The 27781-nt window shown below is 38.7% G+C and overlaps 1 protein-coding gene across 14 annotated transcripts in view; it reads left to right on the plus strand.

The window, feature by feature from the left end:
- The window catches only part of DROSHA (drosha ribonuclease III), a 131200-nt gene that overhangs the window by 95800 nt on the left and 7619 nt on the right, over positions 1-27781 (plus strand). For all 14 annotated transcript variants that reach the window (XM_063619899.1, XM_055245508.2, XM_063619896.1 and 11 more), the window contains 9 exons: positions 676-775; positions 4876-4978; positions 6983-7053; positions 11891-11935; positions 13419-13576; positions 15273-15378; positions 25822-25963; positions 27382-27464; positions 27555-27658. In XM_063619899.1, coding sequence (XP_063475969.1) covers positions 676-775; positions 4876-4978; positions 6983-7053; positions 11891-11935; positions 13419-13576; positions 15273-15378; positions 25822-25963; positions 27382-27464; positions 27555-27658 — 912 coding nt within the window. The remainder of the gene's footprint in view (positions 1-675; positions 776-4875; positions 4979-6982; positions 7054-11890; positions 11936-13418; positions 13577-15272; positions 15379-25821; positions 25964-27381; positions 27465-27554; positions 27659-27781) is intronic.

Raw genomic sequence — 27781 nt, forward strand, 5'->3', positions numbered from 1 at the left:
GTGCATGCCTGTAGTCCCAGCTACCTGGGAGGCTGAGGCAGGAGAATCACTTGAACCTGGGAGGTAGAGGTTGCATTGAGCTGAGATTGTGCCACAACACTTTAGCCTGGGTGACAGAGTGAGACTCCGTCTCGAAAAAAAAAAGGAATAGGGGCAGGAAAGTGTGTTTTGCTTTTCTATACTGACACAATTTCTCTTTTAAAGGGAGACAATACATGCTTCTCTTGGAACTCTCTTGAGCTGTTTTTATTCTCTTTAGGCTATTTCTTTTCACAAGATGGACATAATCAGGAGAAGAGACTCCTCTCTCCAGGGGCCACACATAACTCAGCCCAAGGAAAAGCATTTGTTTCACTCCCAATTTTTAGTGTTGAATGTGTTTGCTCTTAGAGTGTGTAACTGATTATTCTGGTCTTTGCTGTCATCAGATTTCAGAGAAATCTTTTAACAGAAATAAATGTGAAAATACGAGTGAATGGTGCTGTCTAGGTTTTAGCACATTCAGATGTACTGTTCTTACCATTTAACTTTCAGAGACTTTAATCAGATCCTTTAGTTTGATTCAGCTAATATCCATTGCACAGATACTGTGTGCCAGCCCTGTTTCTGTGACTCAGAGCCACAGACAGAATGTTGTGATGCATATTTATTCATGTACTCCTTTTTTTTTTGTAGTGTCCATTTGTACTATTTGTTTCCTAGTCTGGAAGAAGGAGGATTAGCAACATATCGGACTGCCATTGTTCAGAATCAGCACCTTGCCATGCTAGCAAAGGTATAGAAAACATCTGCAGCATTTGTAGTTACGTCTGACATGCTCTTCTGCGGTCCATGCATAATTTTGCGTTTGAATAAGTAACTCTTTAGGATATATTAGGGGTGTTAATATTTTACAGACCAGGAAGTATTTTTTGCTGGGTTTTAAGGATCCAGTCTTATTAGTTCTTTTACCTTTGTGAGTTTCACCAGCAGCTAATGAACTCCACAGTGAGGTAACTTGAGAACAGATGAAGAAAAATTTGACAGATGTGCATGAACAGAGTTAAACATTTGGGGAAAAGGAACATGGGAACAAAGCAAAAGAAATGAAATATACTGTATTTTCCCTTTGTATAGTATTTCTGTAGTACATTTATTTTTAATTTATGTTAACAAGCCCAATGATAGCTTTGAACAGAATATTACAGACCATTTTTTATCCACTAGGGGTACTTTCTACACCTTTGAGAATCCCCCAAGTCACAAATCCTATTAAGATTTAGGGTTTAGGCTGTTCCCCTAGCCTCATTGACTTAGCTCAGTGACTAACAGAACCTTTTCATAATTCAGATAAACGTGATCTGATTTGATGTTTCCATCTCCATATGATGTCTTATTATAATACATCATGGCTGATAAGAACATGGATACTTGCACTGACTCATCAGGGTTCCAGTCCACACTCCTCCTCTTATAAACAGATGGCCATGGACAAATTGACAAATTGTTGTTCTCTTCTCCAAGCCTCTGCTTTCTTGTCTGTAAAATGGAAATGACATTAGCCCTTGGCACACAGCCTGGTTGTGAGAATTAAATGAGATTATGAGTTTTAATGATGTCATTTATAAAGTGCTAGGCATAATACTTGTTTATAGTAATTACACAAAGATGTTAATAATTTTGTAGGGGCTGTTTTTATTGATGCTACTCATGTTCTTGTGAAAAATCCTTACATTTTTTTAGACCTTTGGGTTTATTTAATAGTAGGTAGAATGGTGGCTCTTAAATCCCCAAGCACTGGGGATCCACTGGAAAAACTTTTGTGGGTTTTGCCTAAAGTAATTTGTATCTTTTCTTCATTTTGATATAAAAGTTTGATTTTGATAGAAAGAGTAGATAAAGCCCATCCTAGCTTTATGACTGGTTTCTTAATTTGATCTTGCCAAGGCATTAATTATATTCAAAATATGGTTAATTTTAGCTTATGTGTTATCAATAACACATTGTTTTATGTGATAACATCATCATTGTAGCTACAGTGGTAGGCTTTGAACTGGTTTTAGTGGCATTTGAGAAAGTAAATATTGATGTCTTAATGAAAACCTGTAAGCAACCAGGTAAGCTAACTTGGTTTTAACAGGCTCACAATGAATGAAATTTCACAACTCTATGTAAAACTGCTTAAGTGTTTGGTTGATTTAATTGTCACAATACTTCCTGATCATTCACATAAATGCCACTGGAAATACATATTAGTAAGTAGGTAGTCACTGTGTTCCTTATTGTTTTTAGTTTAGGATGTAATGGAATGGCATAATTATTTTTCAAACACTCGTAGGGAGGATATTTACAAAGTGTGGGGAATTGCCGTAGCATGAAAACAGAAGCTATTATATAACCCATCGGGTGCTGTACAAAGCCATGACTAATGACAAAGGTGGCTAGTTTCTCCCTTCAGGGATTTCTATGTGGTCTTCTTCCACCAAGCCCAAGGCTTGCCATTCCCATAGTACTCAACACCCATTGGCTGCAGCAGAAGGCTGTGGCAGTCCCACCTTTCTTCTATCTAGACCAGTAGTCCTTAACCATTTGGGAAGGAAGGGAATTGATGGAGAATTGTTGACCCCTTTGAGAATCTAACGAAAGCTCTAGGTCACCTTCCAGACTAATGAACATTTTAACACATAAACAGTAACACACCACTCTATCCTTTTTAAAAGTTGTACTAATGCCGGGTGCAGTGGCTCATGGCTGTAATCCCAGGATGATTATAGGAGGTAGGCCGAGGCAGGCAGATCACGAGGTCAGGAGATTGAGACCATCCTGGCTAACATGGTGAAACCCCGTCTCTACTAAAAAATACAAAAAAATTAGCCGGGCGTGGTGGTGGGTGCCTATAGTCCCAGCTACTCGGGAGGCTGAGGCAGGAGAATGGCGCGAACCCTAGAGGCAGAGCTTGCGGTGAGCCTAGATTGCGCCACTGCACTCCAGCCTGGGCAACAGAGCAAGACTCCTTCTCAAAGAAAAAAAAAAAGTTGTACTAATGCCTACATGGAAAAATAAGAATATAGAGACTAGAAGAAGTCAGGAAATTCCCATCACAGCACTCCAGAATACAGTAGATGTTTATAAGATAAAATATGGCTTGCAGTCTGCTCGCAAGCAGGGCTCCAGAGATAGCAAACAATTAAATTTTCCCAGTGAAGTTGTGAAACAGATGAAATTTACGTATTCTAGTATAAACTCTTGCACTTTGGGATCAATTTTTAAAAAGAGATATTTTCTGCTATTGCATTTGCGGTAGTCAAAACTCATTTGAGTATATTTTATAATCACGAATTTCAAACAGTATAAAATACTACAGCATATATGTCTTGTTTTTATTGTCTTTGTCTTTTTCCGATATGAATAAATATGGATATTTAAGATACATACTGAGACACACAGAATCTATGTCTTTTGTCTGAGGGCTGGTGGAACTCATATTGTCCTAGGCTGTTCATTGACTTGTGATTTGTTCCATGTTATGTGGCATGTTATTGCTTAGTATTTATTGAATTGAATTATGTGGTAATGGAAATGGATTTATTGCATATTTATGCAATGTTTGTATCTTTCTTTTTTATGGAAAGAATTATGATTTCCATTTATTCAATCTCAGGAGTTGTATAAAAAATATTCTTTCACATTGTGTCTAGTTCTAAAAGGCTGGAATTGATTTGTATGTTGTAATGCCATGGGATAAGAAATAAGCAGCCACAGAGATCAAAGTAAAGGAAAACTGTGAGTAAGATAGTGAAATGAATCCAGAGGTAAAGTTAGTATACACTGACGTATTCATCACCCCTACACCTACAACTGGGCTACAAATTTGGCTCTAAACTCTTCTGAGGCCAAATCAGAAAAGGAAACACAATTTACTATGAGTGCTATTTTCAGAGCCCTTAAGATCAATCCAATTCATTGCTCAGAAGGTCTCACTGAACCCACAGAGAGATGAGTATGGAAACCTTATGAGGGGAACACAAGTGCAGAGGGGTCCCCAAATCCTCACAAAAAATAAAAATAAAGATTTAGAAGTATAAGGCATTTTGAAGTCTGCTGAGGGTCCTCACTTACTCTTCCACATAAAAATCTATTTTGGGCCAGGCGTGGTGGCTCACGCCTGTAGTCTCAGCACTTTGGGAGGACGAGGTGGGTGAATTGCTTGAGCTCAGGAGTTTGAGACCAGCCTGGCCAACATGGTGAAACCCCGTCTCTACTAAAAATAGAAAAATTAGCTGGGCATGGTGGCGGGTACCTGTAGTCCCATCTACTCGGTAGGGTGAGGCAGGAGAATCGCTTGAACCCGAGAGGTGGAGGTTGCAGTGAGCCAAGATCATACCACTGCACTCCAGCCTGGGCGACAGAGCCAGATTCCGTCTCAAAAAAAAAAAAAAAAATCTGTTTTGTATGGTGCTGACATTGTCAGTACTACATGACTTGAGTCAAAGATGTAAAATTGACTTTCAGAAGTTTCTGTTAGGTTTGTAATTCTCTCCCTAGGCATATTGGATGAACCGAGGGGCTTGTAGCAGAATCTTATTCCAGCCTGGGCTAGTGCTTGGTCTGAATTTGGAATTGGAAAATTCAGATCTGATAATTCTGAACCTACTTGAACTATTGGAGTCTGTAGAAGCCTGTTTGGGAAAGAATCGAGTTAGTGAAAACTGAGCTGTATGTATAGGACTTCTAATGAATGTTAAACTAAACTCTCTCTTAATAGATTCATGGATTTGTAACAATTACGCTGCCCCCATCTCGTCTCCACACCAACTCTCTGCAAGAGATGCTGAGTTACTATAGTTAAGATTTTGGCAAACTCTATCTTACGTTTTGTCATTGTGAATTTTGTAGAAACTTGAACTGGATCGATTTATGCTGTATGCTCACGGGCCTGACCTTTGTAGAGAATCGGACCTTCGACATGCAATGGCCAATTGTTTTGAAGCATTAATAGGTAATTTCTCTCTTCTTCAAGAAGTCTACTTTCTTGCATGTCTAAACAGTCTGGAGAGCACATAAAATTTAGTGTGGAAACTTGGGACAGAATTACTTGTCCCAAAGCACATGAGGTTCCTAGGACAACACCTACCGCCTTATATTATAGTTATTTCAGTTCTTTCAGAGCAGTGAACGTGCCTTTTTTTTGCATTCTTACCGCCTGAATTGGTGTCTGATGTCTTGTAGATGCTTAGTATTTAATGAATTGAAATGAGGTGGATTAATATGGAGATGGATTACTTTCCAGATTTGATTCAGGATCACATACATAAACAAACAGATTAGGTTGCTGAGAGGCTCCAGTGTTGCTTTTGATTAAACTATTTGTAAGATTTCTGTTTTAAACATCTTGAGAATACCACATTTTTTAAACCCCACCCAGGGTTTGAGTCTGTATAACTGTTATTGATTCACTTGAAGCAAGACCGATGTTGACATTTCACTCCTCACTCAGGCACTTTACTTCCTTGGCTTCTTTTTGACTGTAACCAGAATACAATTGGCCATTGGTACAGGAAAGTTATGAAGAGTTAATTAGCTGGCGATTGCAAGTTTGTATGCTTTACAATGAAATGTTACAGTAGATTGACAATTTGGTTTTTTTTTAAAGTAAATGATTAAGTACATTTTAGCTTTCAAAGGGCTTTGTTCTTATCATTTTTGCCCTGTTCCTTTGAAAATGAATATAAAAGCTTCCCATTGTAGTTTCATGCTGATGATAGTGGGAAGAGAATGTTTAATAATTATCCACAGTCTTTTCACAGCTATGTCTGTTTTTCACAAATATGTCTATTTTCAAAGAATTTGTCGCATGGAATTACTTTGCTCTGTACACATATTTTTGACGGTTGGTGTTACCATTGCCTCCAGAACCAGCCAGACATGAGTCAATTTCCTGTTCCATCATTTATCAGATCTGTGTCTTTGGCAAGCTACCTAATCTCTTTGATCCTCAGTTTCCCCATCTGTGAGACTGTGAGATGGAGATAGTATCACTTACCTTGCAGAGTTGTCGTAGTGATCTTAATACCTGATTCTGGCAGCATCCAATCCAGAGCAAAGCTCTACTTCCTTAAGCTGTCCCCTCAAATCAACTAATATGAGCCTAAATCCTCTAAGTCTTTTCTAACATCCTCCTACTGAGGTACCCCATGAAAGTGAAGATAAGAACGTGGAAATGCTTTGCATGCTACCCAGGACATAAGTGTTTCCCAAACCACAACAGCTGCTACCACTGTTACTCTGACTATCATTGTTACAACTATCAATAAATAATGAATGTCTTTAGTTGTCAAAAGCCCTGGTAACTAAGTGCCTTAACATTTTACGTGGAAAAGTAGCCTTTCTGAAGACAAGTGTAAACATTTGATTTCAAGAAAATATGACTACTCCATTGTAATTTATACCCAGTTACAAAGTTACCACAGTACTTCCTGGTTATGATTCACGAGTGTCTGTGCCTAATGCTTAATTATTCCAAATTAAAGGTAAAGCTTCCCCTGATATTTTATTTGCAGATGCCTTCATTGATCTAGACTCAGGTTTTGTCTATCAGGTTTTTTTTTTTCCTTAGGTATCTATATACATTTGATCTGAAACGTAAACTATAAGTGCATAAAATAAAAGAACATTTGTTTTACTAAAGTCAAGTATTTGTGCATTGTTCCCTTAGTAAGGTTTATGCCTTTACCCTTCATGGTAGTTGATATTTGGCCTCTTTTACTTACAATATTAGATTTAGATTTTAGTAAATCGAATTTCGTATTATTTCAGTCTAATTTGTAACACAAAGCATAGCAAAAAGAGGGGAAATGTCACCTTTAAGACAATTGCTTCTGAACATGTTGATTTGTTTTCTGTGAGTAGTTTTTGGCTTACGTTTTTGCTTTTTATAGAGATATGTCATTTTCTTTGACTGTTGTTGGAGACTCTCTTTTGGCATTCTCTGTTTTTCATCTAGGAGCTGTTTACTTGGAGGGAAGCCTGGAGGAAGCCAAGCAGTTATTTGGACGCTTGCTCTTTAATGACCCGGTATTTCTATGGAATCATTTGATTTTTTTTGTTATATATTATTACAGGAGATTTTATTTCAGCTGGTCTTTGTAATTTGAAGAGAATATAGGAGAAACAAAATAGTCAGATCTACCATAGATGGGACATTTCAAGTACACCAAAATGGCTTATTCAACTCTTGCAGATGGAAAGTTCCATGGACTTTACACAAGGAGTTTTTCTTTGGCCCAAACCTGTCTTTCCTCATGGTCACTTATAAATTAAATGTGAATACAAATGTAATAGGACTTCGCTTCATTTTGAAGTGTCTTGAAGCTAATTATGATTTTATATTTTAGAATCATTGGGTATCTACCCCATGCAGGCTTAGTTGAAGTGATAGCCTTTTGGCTTTTCTGTGTATGATTTGTTTTTATGTAAATTATGTAGACTAGATAAATGTTTATTTATTTTTAAAAGTCAGTTCATAGGGAGTTTCTGATAGGGCTGTGGATAAAGAGTATGAAAGTACTTTATTAAAAAGCAAATTGTAGTTTAAGAAAAAATGATAGATTCTAAAATAGTTTCTGTTGTTACTTAAATATTAAGCTATTAATATTGCCAGAGATACCTTTTTAATCCTGCATGTAATAGAGCACACTGGATGCTTTCTGCACCAAAACAAGTCAATTTAACATTTAAAGGGAGAAGCAACTCTGTATTCCAAATTGAAATGTCATTATAATTGAATGAAATAGCCCTCATGGAGCAATAGAGAACACGGGAAGCCAGTTTTAAGCCTCTGTGAAACCTTCAGCTTAAATGGCTGTCAGACGTTATTACTGTATTACTTTGGGTAGTTTTTTTAAAAAAGGATCAGTAGTTTTGGAAAATATGACCTGGACAATGTTCATATCTGAGAATTTGATTTTTGTATTTGTTTTTCTAGAGATATGTGATGATTTTTATGTGTGAATTTCCTCCTTATGGGAAGATTATCTACAGATGTTCTGTGTCCTCCATTTTTGTCCTGCACATATAAACACATGTGCATCTTGATTTGCATCTGTACCAGATGGTGTGTGTTTTAAGACCTTTTCTCAAATCTTAAATTTTCTTTGTTCTGGCCTTCACCTTTTGTGGGTCATTTCAGCAACCTCTTTGCTCTCTTTCCTTCCTGCAGTCTTGTCTGTGTGTCCCCCAGCACCCTTTAGACTCCTTCCCCCACCCCCACCTCCTCCCTGTCCCCTTCTCCCATCTTACCTTCATCCCCCAATCCACTGTGTTCTGTTGTTCTGTTTTGCTGCAGTTTTCTACGTGTCTTCTTTAATTGCATCAGTCTGTTTAGATTCTTTTCTCTTTAAACTGCCTCTCTGTCAGTTGTCTACTTAGTGAGCTTATCTTGTGTTTCCAGTACCTAGTGCAATGCTGGCATGTGCAGCGTTTAATACAGATTTGTTAGAAGAGTGAAGTGAATAAATGACTGGATTAAAAGCAGAGTCTGAACATTATCTTACAAGCGGGGTGGTTGAGATTCAGAATTTGTTTTAGTGTGTCTTTTGTGAAACTGTATAAGGCTCACAATGTATGAGTTTTCCTCTTTAGCATTTTGAAGTACACAAACTTGGACACTGACTCATTTCACATCTCCATATTGGTTTCCACCTATTAGTTGTAGCATGTGAGAGATATTAGTGAACCAATGTACTTCTTTTTTGAATAAGGCATCATGAAAGCCTAATTAGCTAAAGACAGCCAGGGACAAAGCTTGGCAATTGAGTGTCTGCAGTGATCCTTAGTCAGAGGGTCATAATGGCATTTTACAGCAGCTGCAAGACCTTGAGGGAAACATTGCTTCCTGTTGACTTTGCTGCTGGCTTTATCTATGTCTGTCTTCTCAGCCCTGTAAACAGCAAGGCTGTTTTTTTCTTTTTCACCCTCAACTGAGTTTTACTCTTTCAGCCCCAGTTTTGCTGGTTTTGTATTTTGGTCTTTGTGTAACCCTTCATGTTTGACCCAGTACATTCAGATCCATTGTTTCATTTTGATTATGTTAATGGCCCACTTAGAAAGACAGAGGGGTGTTAATGTGATTTTTCCTATGCCCCCGCTTTCCCCACCTTTTCTCTTTACACATCTGTCCCAGTACCTCTGACTCAGGCCTTTTCTCTGGAGCTCCAGAAATTGGAAAAAGTGTCTTTTCAAGTTGGCTCTGGGCACCTTCTCACAGGGGTTTCACAGATACCTCATTTAAACATGTGTAATATTGAACCCATCACTTTTAACCCCCAAACATGTTCCTCCTTCCTTATTTTTATCTTCTAAACCAGAAACCTTAGGATTTATTTTTGTCCCTAAGCTTTCTTCTCCTCTTATCTGATCAGTTGCAAGATTCTGTCAATTCTGACCCTAATATTTCTTGAATTGCTACCCTACTGCTTTCATTTTTGTCCTCCTCATTTCTCACTTGAACTCTAACCGGCTGTCATCCCCCACCGCTCCAGTCCATCATTCATACCACATTTCTTCTTTTCAATATGCAGATTTGGTCATGGCCTTTCTTGCTTAAAATCTTTGGTTACAGCCTCCCAAGCTCTATATACTACATAACATGGCATTTAATAGTTTTCATAATCTGACTCTCAGCTGTTTTTTTAATCCCTCTTTGTGCCATTCACTAGGAATCACCTTTTCGTGCCTATGTACTTTAAGACTTATTATTTGTGTGTTTCTGGTGCCCCGTTTTTGATTCTCACTCTCTACTGATTTGCCAAAATCTTCATATTCTCAGGACACATCTGAGGAATCATCTCCTCTTTGAAGCTTTATCTGACACCTCCAGGCAGTTTTCCTAACACTTATATGTATGTATCTCATTATTATGAGACTTACCAGAATGTATTAAATTGCACTTATTTACCTTCATTCTTTCTCACTAGGCCTCTTTAGGACAGAGCTAGGTATTCAGTAAAAACATGTTGCATGAACAAATGACCTGATGAGACTATTTTCCAGAAGAGCCAGCTAAAGGTAGAGACCTTGCCTAAGGTCCTTGAGCTAATAAATGGTAGCACTGGGGTTCCAGTCTAGATCTTTTCAGTATATTTCCCGACACCAAGGTGCAGCAGAACCCTATCTCGGTGTCTACGGGGTAGATGAAAGGAAATGGACAGGTGCATTAGTCTGGTCATGAGGTGTTATGCTATTACACCAAGATGGGTGGCAGCAGACATGAAAGGAGAAATCAGTCTTGTTTGGGTATAAGACATGAAGGCGATAGAAGAAAGGTGAATCAAGATCGCTGGGAATTTTGAGCCTTGGAGACTGGGGTTGGTTGGAAGAAATAGCTGTTTATCATTGTTGTTGTTGTCATCATTATTAATAGTAGTATTTTCTATGGGCCAGCTCTGGGTTTAATACTTTGAGTGCATTGCTCAGGGTGTTTGTCATAGAACAGCTTGAGTAGGTCCTATGGTTATCTTTGTCTTAAGCTTGAGGACATGGAAGCTTAGGTTAAGTGACTTGCCAAGATGGAATCAGGATTGGACCCAGGTAGCCTGACTCCTAAGCCTGCCGTCTTCTGTAACAGATGCTCTAGTTTAAGGAGAAAGGTGAAAAGTTATCATTTGATCATGTTCCATATGGGGTAATAGGTGCCCATGTGATATTTAGAGTTATGGACTGGGAGCTTAGGTAAGAGGTCAGTGCTGCAGCAGAAATGAATGAGTAATCCAAACTGAAGTAGTAAAGCATTGGAAATAGTGGAATTCTCCAGTGGAAATGGTAATGAATAGGTCAGGCAAGGGGCTGAAGTTTGATAAATGTCCACTTAGGGTGAAAGGAGGAGGAAAAAAAGCATTGAGAGAAAGTTGTAAGAAGGTAAGAACAATCAATATAATTTGCACTACAGAGATTTCAAAGGAAAGATTTCTGAATTGGTTAAGAGAAGTCCTTTAAAGTGCCCCAAAGAAACTTTGATATTTAAATGCTTTTAAAAAATATTACTTTAAAAACCCTGAGTGTATTTTATTAAGATATCAGTTGTGCAAGAAATATTAGGTATTTTACTTTATCACCCTGTGTGTTTGTTACAAGTGATACTAAATTTTCCTATACTTCTTCTCCTCTAAAAAAAAAACTTAAATATTTTTTCCTCTTAAAGAATTTTTTTTTGTTATTTATTTCAGAAATCTAACATCAAGGTCGGGAAGTAAATTCAGTCAGAGGCTCCCTAGAGTCTGAAACTAAAGGAAAAACACTTTAATCCTGAGGAAGTTCTCATTATAACCTCTAGATTTAACTCAGTGGATAAAGTAATGTACTAGGGGTTTCCATAAAATTCACTCATTCCAGTAGTTCAAGTGAGCATTTGTAGTGACCCACTGTAAAAGCATGATCTCATAAACGTAAGATCTTATGAAGACGACATGGGGCCTTTTCCACTCCATCTTAAAATAGCTCATATGATAATGAATTAGTGCCTAAAATAAAGGACATTTGAAATGCGTTTTAATTACAAAAGGCACAGCTGATGCACATTCCTGGATAATGGTAAGAAAAAAATATGATTAAAAGAGCAGCTTAGTGCAGTGTATTAGGTTAACCAAATGTGTAACTTAGTTTTAAGAGGTGTCTGACTTCTGGGACTAGAGGTGGCTCTTTTCCCCCCTAGCTTAATAGGCTAATTAGAGTCACTACAGGCGGTTTGAGTGGTGAATACACTTAAAAAATTAGTTTGCCAGCGCTATTGAATTTGCCGTAAGTGGAGTCAGCGTCTTGAAATAGTTCAGTATTTCAAATAATGACATTTTATTTAGTACTCTAGAGTGCGTTAAATGGCTCCCTTGAGCATTAAAGGCATCACTCCATTTTCCAGGACCTGCGCGAAGTCTGGCTCAATTATCCTCTCCACCCACTCCAAGTAAGTATGACCTCCCTGTCTGCAGTGAGCTTTATAACGCCAGCTATTCATGTTACTTTCCTTTGCCTTTTTTTCCTTTCCCACTTTTGTCTTTTGATTCTCTTCAGTGGCATTGTGCCTTGCAGCTGAGGTGTCAGACCGGGAAAACTTTGGAACAATAGTAGAATGAACCCGTGCATTGTGTTTATGTGGTCTGGAATGGGGTAGGGGGAGCATTGGGAGTCATCTTCCTTCAACGAGGAAGGAAGAGCTACTGTGTAGTTATGGATGCCCCACCACCACCAAAAGGTGATATTCAAAGCGTAAAATGTTGACTCCAGTATATCTACACACTTGCTATTGAAGGGAAAGTGTTAATAGTACAGAAGCGAGTCTGAGCATACTAAAATAGTAGAACAAATACAAATTAACATTGTTAACGTATAATCTAATCTGGATCTTAGAAATTGAAAGCTTCAAATCAGTGTATAAAACCTACTGTAAATTAAAAAATTAGTATAGTGTGATAGCTTTTCACTCAAGATTTTGGAATTTAAAAGCTCTACATATGGTGGTGACACCTATTTCCCCAGATGGTTTAAGAATTCTTACTATTCTTTGCCTTTATTTCTGTTTTACTTTGGGATATATGCATATATGTAAACATGCATATGTATCCTCATATACTTATTTTTATATATGTATATAAAATAAATGTAAGAAGTGGTTGAACTCTCATAAGAGGCTTTACAGTAAGAAATGACATTAATTCATTAGAGTACTTTAAAAATATTTTATTAATACATGAGTGCCCAAAGTTGTTGCAAATGTTCATTTTAATCACGCTTTTCATATTTGCTCTCTGCTAGTTGTTAAAGGCTCATTGTTGGAGCACCACCTGTCTAGTGGTATAATAATCTCCAGTGTACATTGAACTCTGTTTTAATGATGCTCATTGCCAAAATAGGTTGGTCCCTAGAAAACACAGTAGTAAATTACTTTAATGCAGTAGTTTTTAAAGGGCAGACCCAGACCAGCAGCCTCTGCATCACCTGGGAACATGTCAGGAAGGTAGATTCCCGGTCTTGATTCCAGACATAGGAAATCAGTAATCTTGGGGGCAGGGCCAAGCTGACTGCGTTTAACATGCATGCTGGAGTTTGAGAACCATTGTTTTACTAGATATATATATTTTCTACCAGCTGTTCTTCAGCTTGCATCTCCTTGGAGAGTTAGTATAATACTTGGGATTTTGAACTATCTGTGTACAGTACTTGGCCTTGAAATTTGGTAGAAGATTGGAAAATATTATTTGAACCTTCTTTAAATATTAGATTTGTTTGCCATTCAAAGAGATGAGAAACGAGCTTCCATGCTTTATTGGCATTTCAGAAATTTCTGCTCATGGGAGAAGGAATTTTACAAAACACCATCCTAGAATTGATCATTACACTTATAACCAAAAATGAAAAAATGATTTTTATTTATTTCTATTTTCCTGTAGCTACAAGAGCCAAATACTGATCGACAACTTATTGAAACTTCTCCGGTTCTACAAAAACTTACTGAGTTTGAAGAAGCAATTGGAGTAATTTTTACTCATGTTCGACTTCTGGCAAGGGCATTCACATTGAGAACTGTGGGATTTAACCATCTGACCCTGTGAGTTAAAAGTTCTCATGTAGTCCCAATGTGACCATTTAGACGAGGCAGTCCCAGACCTTTGGAGCATGCCCTTCGAAGGAATTGGGATTTCAAATATATTTCCAGGAAAGTCACATTGCGAGGTGGGTGAGCAGACAGACCTCAGTGTGGACCTGGGGTTATGCTCCAATCCAGTGTTGTTGGTTCCATTGTCATGCATCTTGGTTTCTCTGTGAAGTTTTAGGAGAAATGTGAAGGAAGTATAAACTTTTTCCCAGCAGTACAGATACTAAATATTTTAGGTTTTGTGGGCCATGTGGCCTGTGTGCAGTGATTCGACTCTGCCATAGTAGCATCAAAGCAGCCATCGATGAAACAGAAATGAGTGAACATGGCTGTGTTCCAGTAAAACTTTATTCTTAGAAACAGTCCATGGGCTGGATTTGGCTCTCTGACCCCTGCTCTAGATGAATGATTTGAAGGTGAGCTAGTGAAACAATTAAGAAAATAAACAAAATTTTACTTCTTTGGGGTTGTTTTTTGTTCATTTTTTTACTCTCCTCTTCCAAACCAAATATTCCCAACTCTCTTTAAACTGTAAAGATGAAAGATTCTTATCACAGATTTTTTTGTTTTTAAACTTGGATTCCAGCTTTGAATAATGCAGTATGTTATTTCTTTTTCTTTTTCTTTCTTTCTTTTTTTTTTTCTTCTGACAGATCTCACTCTGTTGCCAAGACTGGAATGCAGTGGCACGATTATGGCTCACTGCAGCCCTTGACCTCCTGGGCTTAAGCACTCTTCCTGCCTCAGCCTCCTGAGTAGCTGGGGACTATAAGCATGTGCTACCATGCCTGGCTAATTTATATATATATATATATATATATATATATATATATATATATATATAGATACATACACACACATTTTTTAGATATATATATATACACATTTTATATATATATACACACACATATATATACACATTTTATATATATATACACACGTATATATGGCTAATTTTTTTATATATAGCTAATTTATGTATATATATTTTATATATATATATATATTTTATATATATATATATATATTATATATATATATATATATTTTATATATATATATATATATATAATATATATATATATATATATATTATATATATATATATATAATATATATATATATATATATATATATACTTTTTTTTTTTTTTTTGTAGAGATGGGGTTTCTTCATATTGCCAGGCTGGTCTCAAACTCCTGGGCTCAAGTGATCCACCTGCCTCGGCCTCACAAAGCACTGGGATTAGAGGCATGAGCCACTGCACCCGGCCAGAGTATATATTTCAATAAATTTAGCAAAGAAAATTCTTGGACCTGTTTGCTTTCTTTCAAGATTGTTTTTTGTATTATGCTTGATTTTTCAATTTATGCTCTTCAGCTTCTGACCAGGCAGTGTTTACCAGACTTTATTTTGGCAACCGTTTAATCCTTAGATAATATTCACTTTATTCTTCTTTAAAACTCAACCTATATTAACTCAGATCTCTTCTCAATCAAGGGGCCTTAGGGAATTTTATTTGGTTTTGTGCTTTAAAACAAAGGAACACATTGTCTTTTTAAGTCATGCCTTTTTTAAAATTCTGGGTGTTTTTTTGGAAATCCATAAATGGTTATTGATTTCTTTACACTGATGTTTCTTCTTCCAGGGGCCACAATCAGAGAATGGAATTCCTAGGTGACTCCATAATGCAACTGGTAGCCACAGAGTACTTATTCATTCATTTCCCAGATCATCATGAAGGACACTTAACTGTGAGTTTGTTAAATCACTTCCTCCAATAAGATTGCTGTAAAGCCGAGTGAAGATTAGAGGGGTCAAATATATATCTATGTAATTGATTTCTTACTCTTAGTGACTTTAGCTTATCATATGGCTTTGTTCATTTCATTGTGCAAATTGTATACAAAGCACATATGCAATGAGAGCTCATTTTATACTCCTTTATTTACTGACTGCCTACTCTGTGCAAAATATTGAGCTAGGCCTCATGGAAGGACCAAAGGTAAGTTGACACCAAGTCTGTTTACAAGGAGCTTAAAAATTATTAGAGGAGATTAAAGCTTAAATAACCACAAAATAAACACTATATCTATCTATCTATCTATCTATCTATCTATCTATCTATCTATCTATCTATCATGAGTTTATATATGTAGATACACACTATAGAAAGCATAAGTTACTATAACTAAATGCAAGGTAGAACATGTTAAATATCATAAAGAAGCCTAGGTAAATTGTTGCACTTGTGCGGTTTAGGAAAATACGAGGTTTCTTCTATCTGTGGAGTTCAAAGAACGCTTCATGGGTGTAATGATGTTTGAGCCTTTAAAGATGGTTAGGATTTGGCCATTGGGATTTGGTGGGAAGAAATGTCTGTGCAAGGGCAGTACACACACTGGGACTGCAGAACAAAAAGCCATGGCATAAAAAAATGAGAAGATTGAGAGGCAGTAGGGACTTAGTTTGGTTAGACCATGGCAGAGTTGAAAGGGAGTTACAGAGACAGGTTTGATTTATACACAAAGTGAAATGGTCCCTATGCCTCTTATTTTGGTTTCATTTTATAAAACTTTCGTGAGCTTTTTTATTTGCTGCGTACTGTTTTTACTCTGAAACCAATCAATAATATCCTGAAATGGTGAACAAAACGTCCAGAAGGAGGTCATGATGATCTCTTAAGGCACAAGGAGTAACCTTTGAGAAGTCCCTTGAGGACTGGACATTGAGAAAGCAAATACTTTATTGGGCAAAGAAAAATATTGGTACACTACAAGACACTTAGTGCAGTCTGTCTTTATTATGTTGAAGCAAATAACAAGTCTTTGAAACTTTGCGTCTCTACAGGTTTTATGTGTGTTCTGCTTGAATAGAATTGGATTTTATCTTTGTAACTGTGAGCCCTGGAAATAGTTTATGTGAGACATAAATATTGGAACTAGAGAGAATATGGTGACTTGGCTGTTCAGATGTCATTTTTCAGTGGAATTTCTAAGCCTAGCATTCATTCATTCAATGAATATCTCTTGAGTTCCATCATAAGTGCTGAGGAATCAGCAGTACTCTTTTTTTATATCAACAGTTTGATTACCATTTAAAGTTAACTGTTTTTAGGTGGACAAGAAAGTGTCTTTTTCAGGACTTAATATTAAATTCATAAGAAAATATAAACATTTTTGAGAAATGAACTATTGTCTAGTATCTCACTATTCATTAGAAAAACAATAAATTGCATGTTCAATATCCTCTGACACTTCATACGTGTCAGAGTATCTGGTTGGCCCGAGAAATGGCCAAACCAACTAAATAGTTTGAAGTGGTGATTCATCTTAGGGCCCTATAGAGTCCACTTTTGAAAATGTTTACTTTAAATACACACATTTCCCCTGGTATTCCTACAAAATTAATTGTGAATGCTAGGATCTTATAGAGATGGGAAGTTTATTGTTTCCCACCTGCTCACTCCATACATTTCCTCTCCCACCCGACTCCCCCACCCCCAGCATTGAACAGTAAGGAAACCAAAACTCAGGCATGAGTCCTGCCCATGATCTGGAGAAAGATAAAACTAGGACTAGATGAGAGTCTCTAGTTCTATGTTCTTTCCAAAGTCACTTCAATGCCAGAAGTGTGGTTTTATCCAAAATGTATTTAACAGCCCTGCTATCTTAATATTAGAAAGTTTTTGACCAGCTTATTACAATGATGTTGACAAATGATAAAATTATGTGAAGGCTTTTTGAATTACATTCACAGAATGCTTTGGTAAAAATCAGCAGGACCAGCAGATCTGCGGGCAAGACAAAGACAAAGAATAAGCTAAATGCAGATTCTAACACACACCAACTCCCATTAGCATTAACATGGCTGCTCCCTCCTCCTTGAAACACAAGCTTTGTTGGCTTCTGTCACGGTGCACTTTCCTGGGTTTCCTCTTACCTCTTTAGCTACTCTTTCTCAGCCTGCTTTGCAGACACATCTTAGTCTCACAGCTAATAAACAGTCCATATCTAAAATGCTCACTCTTAGGTCATGTTCTCTTTTTAATAGAGTCTCTCCTACCAGTCTTTTCAATGTGTGTCATCAGTTTCATCTTACTGGCAGATGACTTCTAAACTGATCTCTTCAGTCCTATCTCCCTTCTGAGTTCCAGCCCTAGCTGCCTTCTCAACGTCTCAACATGTGTAAGACTGAATTTGTAGTCTCCTGCCTGGGTCCTCGTCCAGTATTCCCTGAGTAATTGAACGGTGGCATCACCCATTCAGTGTTGCATGTCAGAAACCTAGGAGACATCTTGAATGCCTCTCTCTATCTCCCTTTTCTATATCCCAGTCCATTCACAAGCCCTGACAGTGTTACTCCTCGAGTATTTCTTGAATTTATCCTCTTCCTTATGACCTTTTTTCTGTCACTCACATCCTCCCTACCTGCCTTACTCACCTGGACCACTGCAGTTTAATTTCTGCATAACTATCAATACGTTACAAGGGCCAGGTATGGTGGCTCATGCCTGTAATCCCAGCACTTTGGGAGGCCAACCTGGGAGGATTGCTTGAGCCCAGGAGTTTAAGACCAGCCTGTGCAACATAATGAGACTCCATCTCTACAATAAAATAAAAAACTAGCTTGGTAGAGTGGCATGCATTTGTAGCCCCAGTTACTTGGGAGGCTGAAGTGGGAGGATTGCTTGAGCCCAGGAGCTATGGTTGCACCACTGCACTCCAGGCTGGGCAACAGAGCAAGACTCTCCTCTCTCTGTCTCTCTCTCTCTCTCTCTCTCTGTGTGTGTGTCTTTCTCTGTCTCCCTCTCTCTCTCTCTCTGTGACACACACACACACACACACACATAGTTACAGTTTGATTGATAGAGACCCAGTTGAAAGGAGTGACGTTTATTAAATTGCAATGGATAGGAATCTGAAGGTTGTGTTCATGCAAAACATAAGGCAATGCAGCATCTTCCTGTGAGAGGAGTGGGCTCTTGGAGTCCCCAGGTGTCTCCTGGATGTATCCTAATATTTGAAAAGCCTGCCTTTGCCATTCTTATGGGCATTTTTGAACTCTATCTGAGAGATGGACAGCCTCTCAGGCAGAAATCCTTCAAGAGGCCCAGATCCCAGGCCTTTGTGAAGTCATTTTTGCAGCTTCCTACCCTGGTCTTCCTATGTCAACTCATGCCCCTGCCCAATCCATTTTACATGCTGCAGTCAAAGGAGTCTCTTCACAACAAATCTACACTGGCCTTTCATCTACAGTGACTACACTGTGACGACACCAGCCATTCATCTTCAGTCCCCTTTGGTTGTTTCTTTTCCTCTCCCCACCTCTTAACATTGGAGTGGCCCAGTTCACAGTCGTCAGACCTCCTCTCTGTCAACTTCTGCTCTGTAAGTGATCTCATTCTGTCTGTCTCATGGCTTTGAATACATCTTTACACTACTTCCTAATTTGTGTCTTTGGCCTTTTCCCTTTCCTTTTTCTTGTAAATTTGTTTAAGTTCTGTGTAGATTCTGACCACTTTTACTGTTATCACCTGGTCTGAGCCACTGTAGTCCAGATTATTAGCCATAACCTCCCAACTGATTCATCCCCCACGCCCCAGTCAATTTTCAGCACATCTAGGGGATCATTTTTAAAGAGAAGCCAGATTCCTCTTCTGCACAAAACCTCCCAAACCTTCCCATCTCAAGAGTAAAAGACAGTGTTGTTACAGTCACCTTATATGAACTGGCTCCCTGCCTCTGACTGTTTCAAAAGACTCTTAACATTGGCCTGTATGCCAGTTCCTGTAGGACACTAAGCAAGCCCTTGCCTCAGGGCCTTTGTGGTGCATTTTATCTGGCTGCAGTATTGTTCTCCTGGTAATCTATACGGCCAAATCGCTCACCTCCTTCAGGTCTCTGTTCAGATGTCATCTTATCAATAAGGCCTTCCTTAACCTACCCTGAATAAATAGGCAACCGCTTCCCCTTGTCACTAGCACACCTCCTCAGCCTGGAACCTCTCATGTCTTTTTCCTCCTTAGCATATAGTATGTAATGTACTTGTTTACTATCTGTCTTCTCCAATCAGAGTGTAAACTCCATGAAGGCCAGAGTTTTTGTTTGTTTTCTCTGTTCCTGATTCCTTGGTCCCTGGGAAGTACCTGGCATATCAGTGCTCAGCAAGTATGCTTTGACTGAATGATCATCCTATCCCAGCTTAACTCTCTACAGTTGCTCTTCAGATAGTTTCTAAAGAACAGGCAAAGCCCTGGGTGGTCTGGCCTTGCCCGCCTGCCCAGCCTCATACCACAGGCTCTTTTTCTCGCTCTGCACCTCTGCACTGAGCTGCTATTTGCATTTCTCCAGGCCTCCTCCTGCCAGCAGGCCTTTGTGTATGCTCTTCCTCCCCCTGGAAGCTGTTCTGTTCTAGCCCTTACTTTTAGGTGCCTGGTATCTTCTATTCTTCCTTTAGATGTCCTTTCTGGTGTGACTTCTGGATGCGGGAAACTTTCCCTGACCACCCTTACCCATCCCCACCCCCCAATCAAAATTCTGTGTTGTTTTCCTTCCTGGCCTTTACCTCAGTTTGCCTACCCCAATAGACTAGAAGTTCTTTGAGGGCATGTTTTTGTTCATCACTGTATGCTCAGCAGTGCCTGGCATATGATAGGCCCTCAGTACATCTTTGCTAAATAAATAGAAGAGTGACAATTGTGCAGTCAGCTAAGTCAAGAGGGAAGAGGCAGTGGCACTGGAGGGAAGTGGACTGTTGCTTTATATATAAGGGAAGAAGTGGAAGGCTTACTTATGAGTGTCTAAGGATTAAAATTAATTTAAAATTTGGAGAGGATTACTTATTGCAGTTGCATTGGTTGGGGGATGGCAAATGATTCATTATTGTGATTAAAGAGCACACAGCTACAGTAATTCACATTGGGAGGCATTAATTAGCTTTGAGCCGTTCCCTTGCACACTTAAAGGGAATAAGGACAATTGAGCAAATGTAATATGGCTTTCAAGTTTTGAATGCTGATGGAGAAAAACATTCTGTTCTGTAAGTTGGCTATTCAAAAAGGCATACTCGGGAAGGAGTGTTAGGCTTATCCAATTGTTCTAGGATAACCGAGTTTGCATTGGGTTATAGAGGGAAGAAGTTCTGTTTCATATGCTGAAGTTTTTAGTTTTTAGGTTGGTGTATGCAGTAGGGTCAAGGTATAAATTGTGAGAACGCCTCAAAGAAAGTGTTTACACAGGCCAGGATGCCTGTCATGTAACCCTTGGAAATCTTAAGCCATAGGAGTTTTCTCCTCTGTATCATTCTTCTTTGTTAGCCTTCACTCTTTGCTAAAAATAGTTGCTAATCTCCATGCCTACTGTGTTCAAGGCACCGTACCCAATGGTGGCATGCACTGTAGTGGTGATGAACCTACAGTTTTTTTTGTTTTTAATGATTTGGGATAATGGGAAAGAGAGCAAGGATTACAGATAAAAAGCTCAAGAACCAGTGATCTAATCCTGCCCTGCTGCTTCCACACAGCACTGAGCATAAATCATTCAGACAAACAGGTATTTTATCTAAAAGGTCTCGTTGAGAAGATAGATTCCACAGCCTCCTGTTTGAGGATTTCTGTCACTGACATAATTTGGCTCTTTGTATCTGACCTGTATTTGCCTGCTAGCATTTATGTACCTTTTCTTTAGTTATCACGGGAAATGGAGACCATCTGGCGACCACTCTTGGTATAATAGACCTGTGTGGCATATCACTGTCACTTTCAATAGTATATTCTGCTTTCACCCCGTGTTCTTATATTAAGCCCTCAAAATAATAAATCACAGTCTGCTTATTTTACACTAGGTGGCCCTCTTTGGTAGCTCATCCCCCAGCTGTGGTTTTTCTCTTTTAGATTCAAGAGTGAAATAGGATACTTGAAGGAAGATTGTCAATATGTATGTTTTATTTAAACAAATAAATCTTTTTCTTATGAAAGTTTAAAGTAATGATGAAAGACTGCTACGCTGGGATGATAGAAAACATCCTGGATTCTCAATACCAGAGTTTGAGATCTGGGATATTTACACTGGTCTCTGACATTGCACTAGGAATTCAGCAATCCTTTCCTCAGGTTTGCAGAGAGCTTTAATTATAGTCTTCTTAGTCGTTTCTGGTGATTTCAAATTAAACTCTGTCTTTCTGGAAGTATTTTTTTTTAAAGTTGTTGAGGACAGGTTAGCACCTGGTAAAATGGGGAATTTTGAGGACAGTGAGTGGACAGGACAGGTATCCAAAACATTTTACATTAAAAACAAATTCAGAGGAATTCTTAGAATTTTCTAGAACCTTTTTCCCATAACTGAAGAGCAAACATATTTTGTTGAGTTATGATGATGCTGTTGTGGATAACACAGCAACAGCTAACATTTCTGTTGTGTTTATCATATGCCAGTCATTGTAGTTAGATTATATGTCATTCACTCTAATTCTCAAAACAAGCCTGAGAGCTAGGCACTACATTCTCCATTTTATAGATGAGGAAACTGAGGCTCAGAGAGATTTAATAACTTAGACAGGGTCACTTAGCTAGGAAGTGCCAGAGCCACAATTTGAACCTAGGTAACTTGGTGCGAAAGCTTTTGCTTTTTGCTATCTCTAATGCAAGGCATTGTTTGCAAAATAGTCTGATAAGTGTCTTCTGCTCAATTGGGTGCTTAATGTTTATTTTCTAGATTTCCACTAAAATATATAAATAGATATTTCCTCTTTGTAAAATAGTAATTTATAACATCACCATCTACAGGCTTTTCAACTTCATGTCTTGCCCCCATTTAAATCCTTCTGCCAAAACAATCTTTCTAAAATAAAAAAAAATTACCTCACAACTGCCCCCATTTGATACCTTTTGGGATTCCTCTTCCCCTACAGGAAAGTGCAGGCTTCTTTACATCATCTGCCAGCCTTACTGCATCAGCTCTCCTCACTTGGCTCTGATTTCCCCTCCAGGTCCACTCAGCGGTCACCTTGCTGTGTAATGGCTCCTTGCATTTGCCATAGCTGCTCTCTCTTCCATGGAAACCATTTCCCACCCTTCTCTCACTGGCTCAGTCTTTTTCAGTTCTGATTCTGTGTTCATCAGAATCCACCTACATGAATCTTTTCAAAAGTCAAATCTCCAGAAATGTTGCTTTGTTGGTTCTTGAAAGAAGCCTGGGCACCAGCTTCTCAGAAGCACCTTATGATTCTGGTGTTACAGCCAGGTAAATGAGGCCCTGAAATGCTTTTACTCAAATGTCAGCCCTCCTCCATGAGGCCTCCCTGGAAGGCTGAGGTCTAGAGGAGCACCTGTGTGTTATCTGCAGTCTCTGTGCTGGCACTGCAGCCACCACAGTGCATTGCAACAGCCAGTCTGCACGTGGCTTCCAAGGAGGGTGTCAGTTCCTGAGGGCAGCAGCAGCACGTTGCTCCTCTCAGGATCTTCAGCTGTCAGCACAGGGCCTGGCATGTAATTGGTCTGCACCACTGGTGCACTGAACTGCTGTAACCTCAGGTTTTCCTTCCTGCTGATACCCCTGGGTCGTGTTCTTTGGCAAATAACATGATTCATTATGAAGTAGAGTTCAGCAAAGGACAAGGATGATAGTTGTCATTTAGAGAACTGCCATTCAGACTTTCTAGTCTAGGTAAAGAGCAAGGTCTTCTCTCTTTTCAACTCATTTTCTAAATTTAAACTCATTTTCTAAATTTAAACTGACGATGAGAATATGGATGATGTATAGCTTCCTTCTCCCCCACTGACTTTTGGTTCAGGCTCTGGGTTTTTGGCAAGAACTTACAGATCTCACTTATTATTGGCCACCCTTCTGCTTTAAGACCTGTCAGGGCTTGTCTGAAATAAAACTGGAAGCACTTCTGATTCCATCCTCACTGCTTTCCTCCTTCCCCGTCAGACAGCATTACTGTATAGTACTGAGTGAGGGGCCCTGACGCTGGAAGGTGGCAGATGGGGCCTGGCCACCAGTGATGTGTCATAATTTGTGTGTGCTCATGTGTGCGTCGGGCTTGTATCTGAGGCATGAACATTCCATATACACGGCTTAAAGAGTTTTCTTCCCATGCTGAAAGCATATATTCGGAGAGGACGCAACTTATTCAGCATTGCCTTGTTCCCACAGTAGCCATCCTATTCCCCCACAGCCTCTACTTTAGGAAAGCTCCCCATCCCCATTTGAAATCCAAACCAAAAAAGATATATCACTTTCAGCTCATTTCTTCCATAATTACAAGATCTTAGGCTAGTGGGCTCCTTATTGGTTGGGTCTTCTATTAATGTTACATGCTAGCCTTTTAATTTTGAGCTCCTCTGTGGATGTTAATTTTAGTGAAACTCTACATTGAAGAAAAGATGGGGCTAAGGGGGAGATAGGAGGAGGGAAGAAAGCAGAGACAGGCAAAGAATAATAGTCTGAAATTCAACAGCAAGCATGGCTTATGAAGATCAAGTTATATTTCTGCTTCATGAATCATTGTCAGACAAATTAAGAACATATTGTTTCTTATTTATCTATTGTCAAGGATTCACTATCAGACACTAAGAATAAATCTTGATTTTCATAAGCTCTGTTGACACCATGGAGCCACAGAGCATAAAACTTGCATCTAATAAAGAAAGTGTGACATGGAACAGCAGGGAGTGGAATACCAGCACAACTCACAGCTGCCTCCTGCTCCTCATCCCTGTTTTCAGGAATGTTTCTTAGCAGGAAGTTTTTTAATAGACCAAGAATTTGTTATATGTATTCTAAGAAAAGTTGCAGTTGTAGATGCATTATTCTCCCAAATCTTAGAGATCAGGGATGATTATGTTCCATTTTTGTTTGGTGAGTTCCCATCTTTGTATGTACCTACTTGCTCCCAGCTGTCCTCCCCTCCTCTTCCCTAGTGAGTGGTTAATGAGTGTTAAATGCCTAAACCATACTTGTTTTATGGACACTTCTGTAATGAATTCATTGCATAATTTTCATGCAGCGTATAGTGTTACTAGTTGGAAATTCTTGGAGGACTCTTAGCTGTCTGATGAAATTCCTAGTAGAAATTTTTGTTTTGAATTCCTGAAGTTGAAGTATGAAAATTATATTTTAATTTGATTAGAGACAAAGGATACCAGTGTGGGCCGGGCACAGTGGCTCACGCCTGTAATCCCAACACTTTGGAAGGTCAAGGTGGGTGGATCACTTGAGCTCTGGAGTTCGAGACCAGCCTAGGCAACATGGTGAAACCCTGTCTCTACAAAAGATACAAAAATTAGCTGGGCATGATGGCAGGCGCCTATAGTCACAGCTACTCAGGGGGCTGAGGTGGGAGGATAGCTTGAGTCCAGAAGGTGGAAGTTGTAGTGAGCCAAGATGGTGCGCACTGCACTCCAGCCTAGGCAACAGACAAGAGCCTGTCTCAAAAAAAAAAGGATATCGGTATGAAAAACTGAGACTCAAGCTAGATACCATAAATCTTTAAAATAATAATAAAAGTAAAAATGTAAATAAATAATTTAAATATTTTCATAATATTTACTTAAACCTCACTTAAGTCCTATAATATCAAAATTAGCATCAGTGCCATGAAACTTGAAGCTTATTTTAGACTTTAAAAAAAAATCCTTTAAAATTAATGTACAGTGACAGAAAGCACGCCGAGTTTGCCTGGTCAGGGGTTGGGAAGGATTCACTGCGTGGAGATGCTGGGAATTTGTTTGGAGTGATAATAATGTACATGTTTTTCAAAACTCATCTAACTGTGCACTGAAAATGGGTGCATTTTATTGAATGTAAGTTACACTTTAATAAAATTGATTTTTAAAACTCTTAATGCTTCCTCATTTAGTAGCATTAAACTTATTAGAAGCTATGACCTTAAATCATATTATATATCCCCCCTCCCCTGCCACAGCCCTGCCCCAGTGCTCCTAAAGAAGTAAATGAGCCATTTATGTCAGTAAGGTAAAAATACAGGATAGTAGAGTGGAGTACGTTATTAAGGAGAAGGTATCCGGGCATGGAACATATCACTGTCATCTGGGTGACGGTTGAGGACTTAGACCTCACTTATTTTGGTGCCCCTGTCAGTGAGATCCTCTCAGGCTCGTTGGGTCCAATCCAGGAATAAGAGAGGTCAAAAGTGAAATGTGTTCTCAATGTACCCCCATTCCTTTTGGGCAGTTGTTGCGAAGCTCTTTGGTGAATAATAGAACTCAGGCCAAGGTAGCGGAGGAGCTGGGCATGCAGGAGTACGCCATAACCAACGACAAGACCAAGAGGCCTGTGGCGCTTCGCACCAAGACCTTGGCGGACCTTTTGGAATGTGAGTGCCACGCACTTTTCTCTCAACCTTCAGGTTCAGAGTTTAAGTCCAAGTAACCGTATTTGTCCTGCTCATCATTATTATTATGTTCTGGCTAAAGAAACCTTGTTTGCTATTTTAATTTTCATTTATGCTTTTTACCAAAGCTTTTCTGAAGGAAAATAATTTGAAACTAAGACATGTGAATAATGAAGTTTTATGTTCAATCTATCTTCAGTGGTACCCCCAACACATACCCCTCCATCCTAACACTCAGCTACCACATCCCTTTGTGTGAAACACTAATAGAATATGAAGATCAGTTGTTGTAAATCAGAGCCTTTTTGCCACCCAGCAGCCTTCATATAGGGGCACAGAAGAAAGAAGGGTAATTTATTCACTAAATACTAAAACTATTACTCATTGTTTTGAATGAGTGCAAAGCTCTGCGGACAAATGTCATCTTTTGCAGTTTCCGATACAGTCTGGTCGCATTGTAAATAATCCTATTATAGTTAACGAAAGGATTATACACATCGTTGTATTGTTTGTAGTACTTCAAAATAAGTGGGCCGTTCACTGAGCCTTAGCACTTTTTTTTTTGAATGTTACGGTATTTTTGACAATGGGAATTATATTCAAGTATCAAAGTCTACCATGCAAAACCAGCTTATTTACAAAGTGCAAAGCCACTCTGACTAAGGAACTTAAAAGAACTTCTTTTTCAATGAAAGAAAAGTCATTTAAAGATGAAAATCACATAAAAATTAAACTGAGAGATCATTCTCACTTTTTTTTTAGCTCAATGAAAGCTGTTTTTATTTCTTTTGAAAATGCACCATTTGTTTGCTTTGTCAAGGTGCCTTTAAATGAAGTCATCCTAGGGGGTCACCATTTATTAATGCAAAATTTGACATATTGTTGTCATTAAGATCAGTGTTAAGTTTTTCTCTTTTTGGGCAGATTGAATCTATAAATTACCCCATTCCTGTTCATTAAATTTAACATAGAATCCTTAAAAACAGGGGACCTCAGGATTGGTGTTGAAAATGGCAAGACCCAAGAATGTGCGTATTCTGGCATCATATCTAATCTTCAAGTAGTATTTTGACTTATTTGATGTGAACAGGGTTGGGTGCTCAGGTAGCATTTTTTCCCTGATATACAGCGGCATTCTGTGTACCTTTTAAGCTATTCGTTTAGCCCTTAGCTAAATGCAGTTTGGTCTTTGTACTCTGTGATTTGCATCTTACACATCTCTTGCCACTTCTGATATTAATGACAAAAAGTGGGGGAAGATTAAATGGTAGCGCTAAAAAATAAAGAGGGCCTGGAAGTTGAAACTTTTACTAAAATTTTGCTTAAAAGTCTAGGTCTCTTACTCTTTCTGATAGATGGCAGTGATTGTGGTTTATTTTAAAGTATTCTTTTTTCCCCAGCATTTATTGCAGCGCTGTACATTGATAAGGATTTGGAATATGTTCATACTTTCATGAATGTCTGCTTCTTTCCACGATTGAAAGTAAGCTCATATAAAGTTTGAATTAGTGGTCTGCTTTATGTTTGGTGAGTCCAGAACCCGTTACTAAATAGTTTTTGGGGACTTCCACAGGAGTTCATTTTGAATCAGGATTGGAATGACCCCAAATCCCAGCTTCAGCAATGTTGCTTGACACTTAGGACAGAAGGAAAAGAGCCAGACATTCCTCTGTACAAGTAAGTACTTGCTGCCTGCAGGCCATTGATTGGATCCAGCATGCCTAAAATTGACTTTCCATGTGCCTTGAAGAATGAGTCATTGTGGGGTGATCATGACAGGAGCCCGGGATTGAGACTTCT

The sequence above is a fragment of the Symphalangus syndactylus genome, chromosome 16, assembly GCF_028878055.3.
Source record: "Symphalangus syndactylus isolate Jambi chromosome 16, NHGRI_mSymSyn1-v2.1_pri, whole genome shotgun sequence".
NCBI lineage: Eukaryota > Metazoa > Chordata > Mammalia > Primates > Hylobatidae > Symphalangus > Symphalangus syndactylus.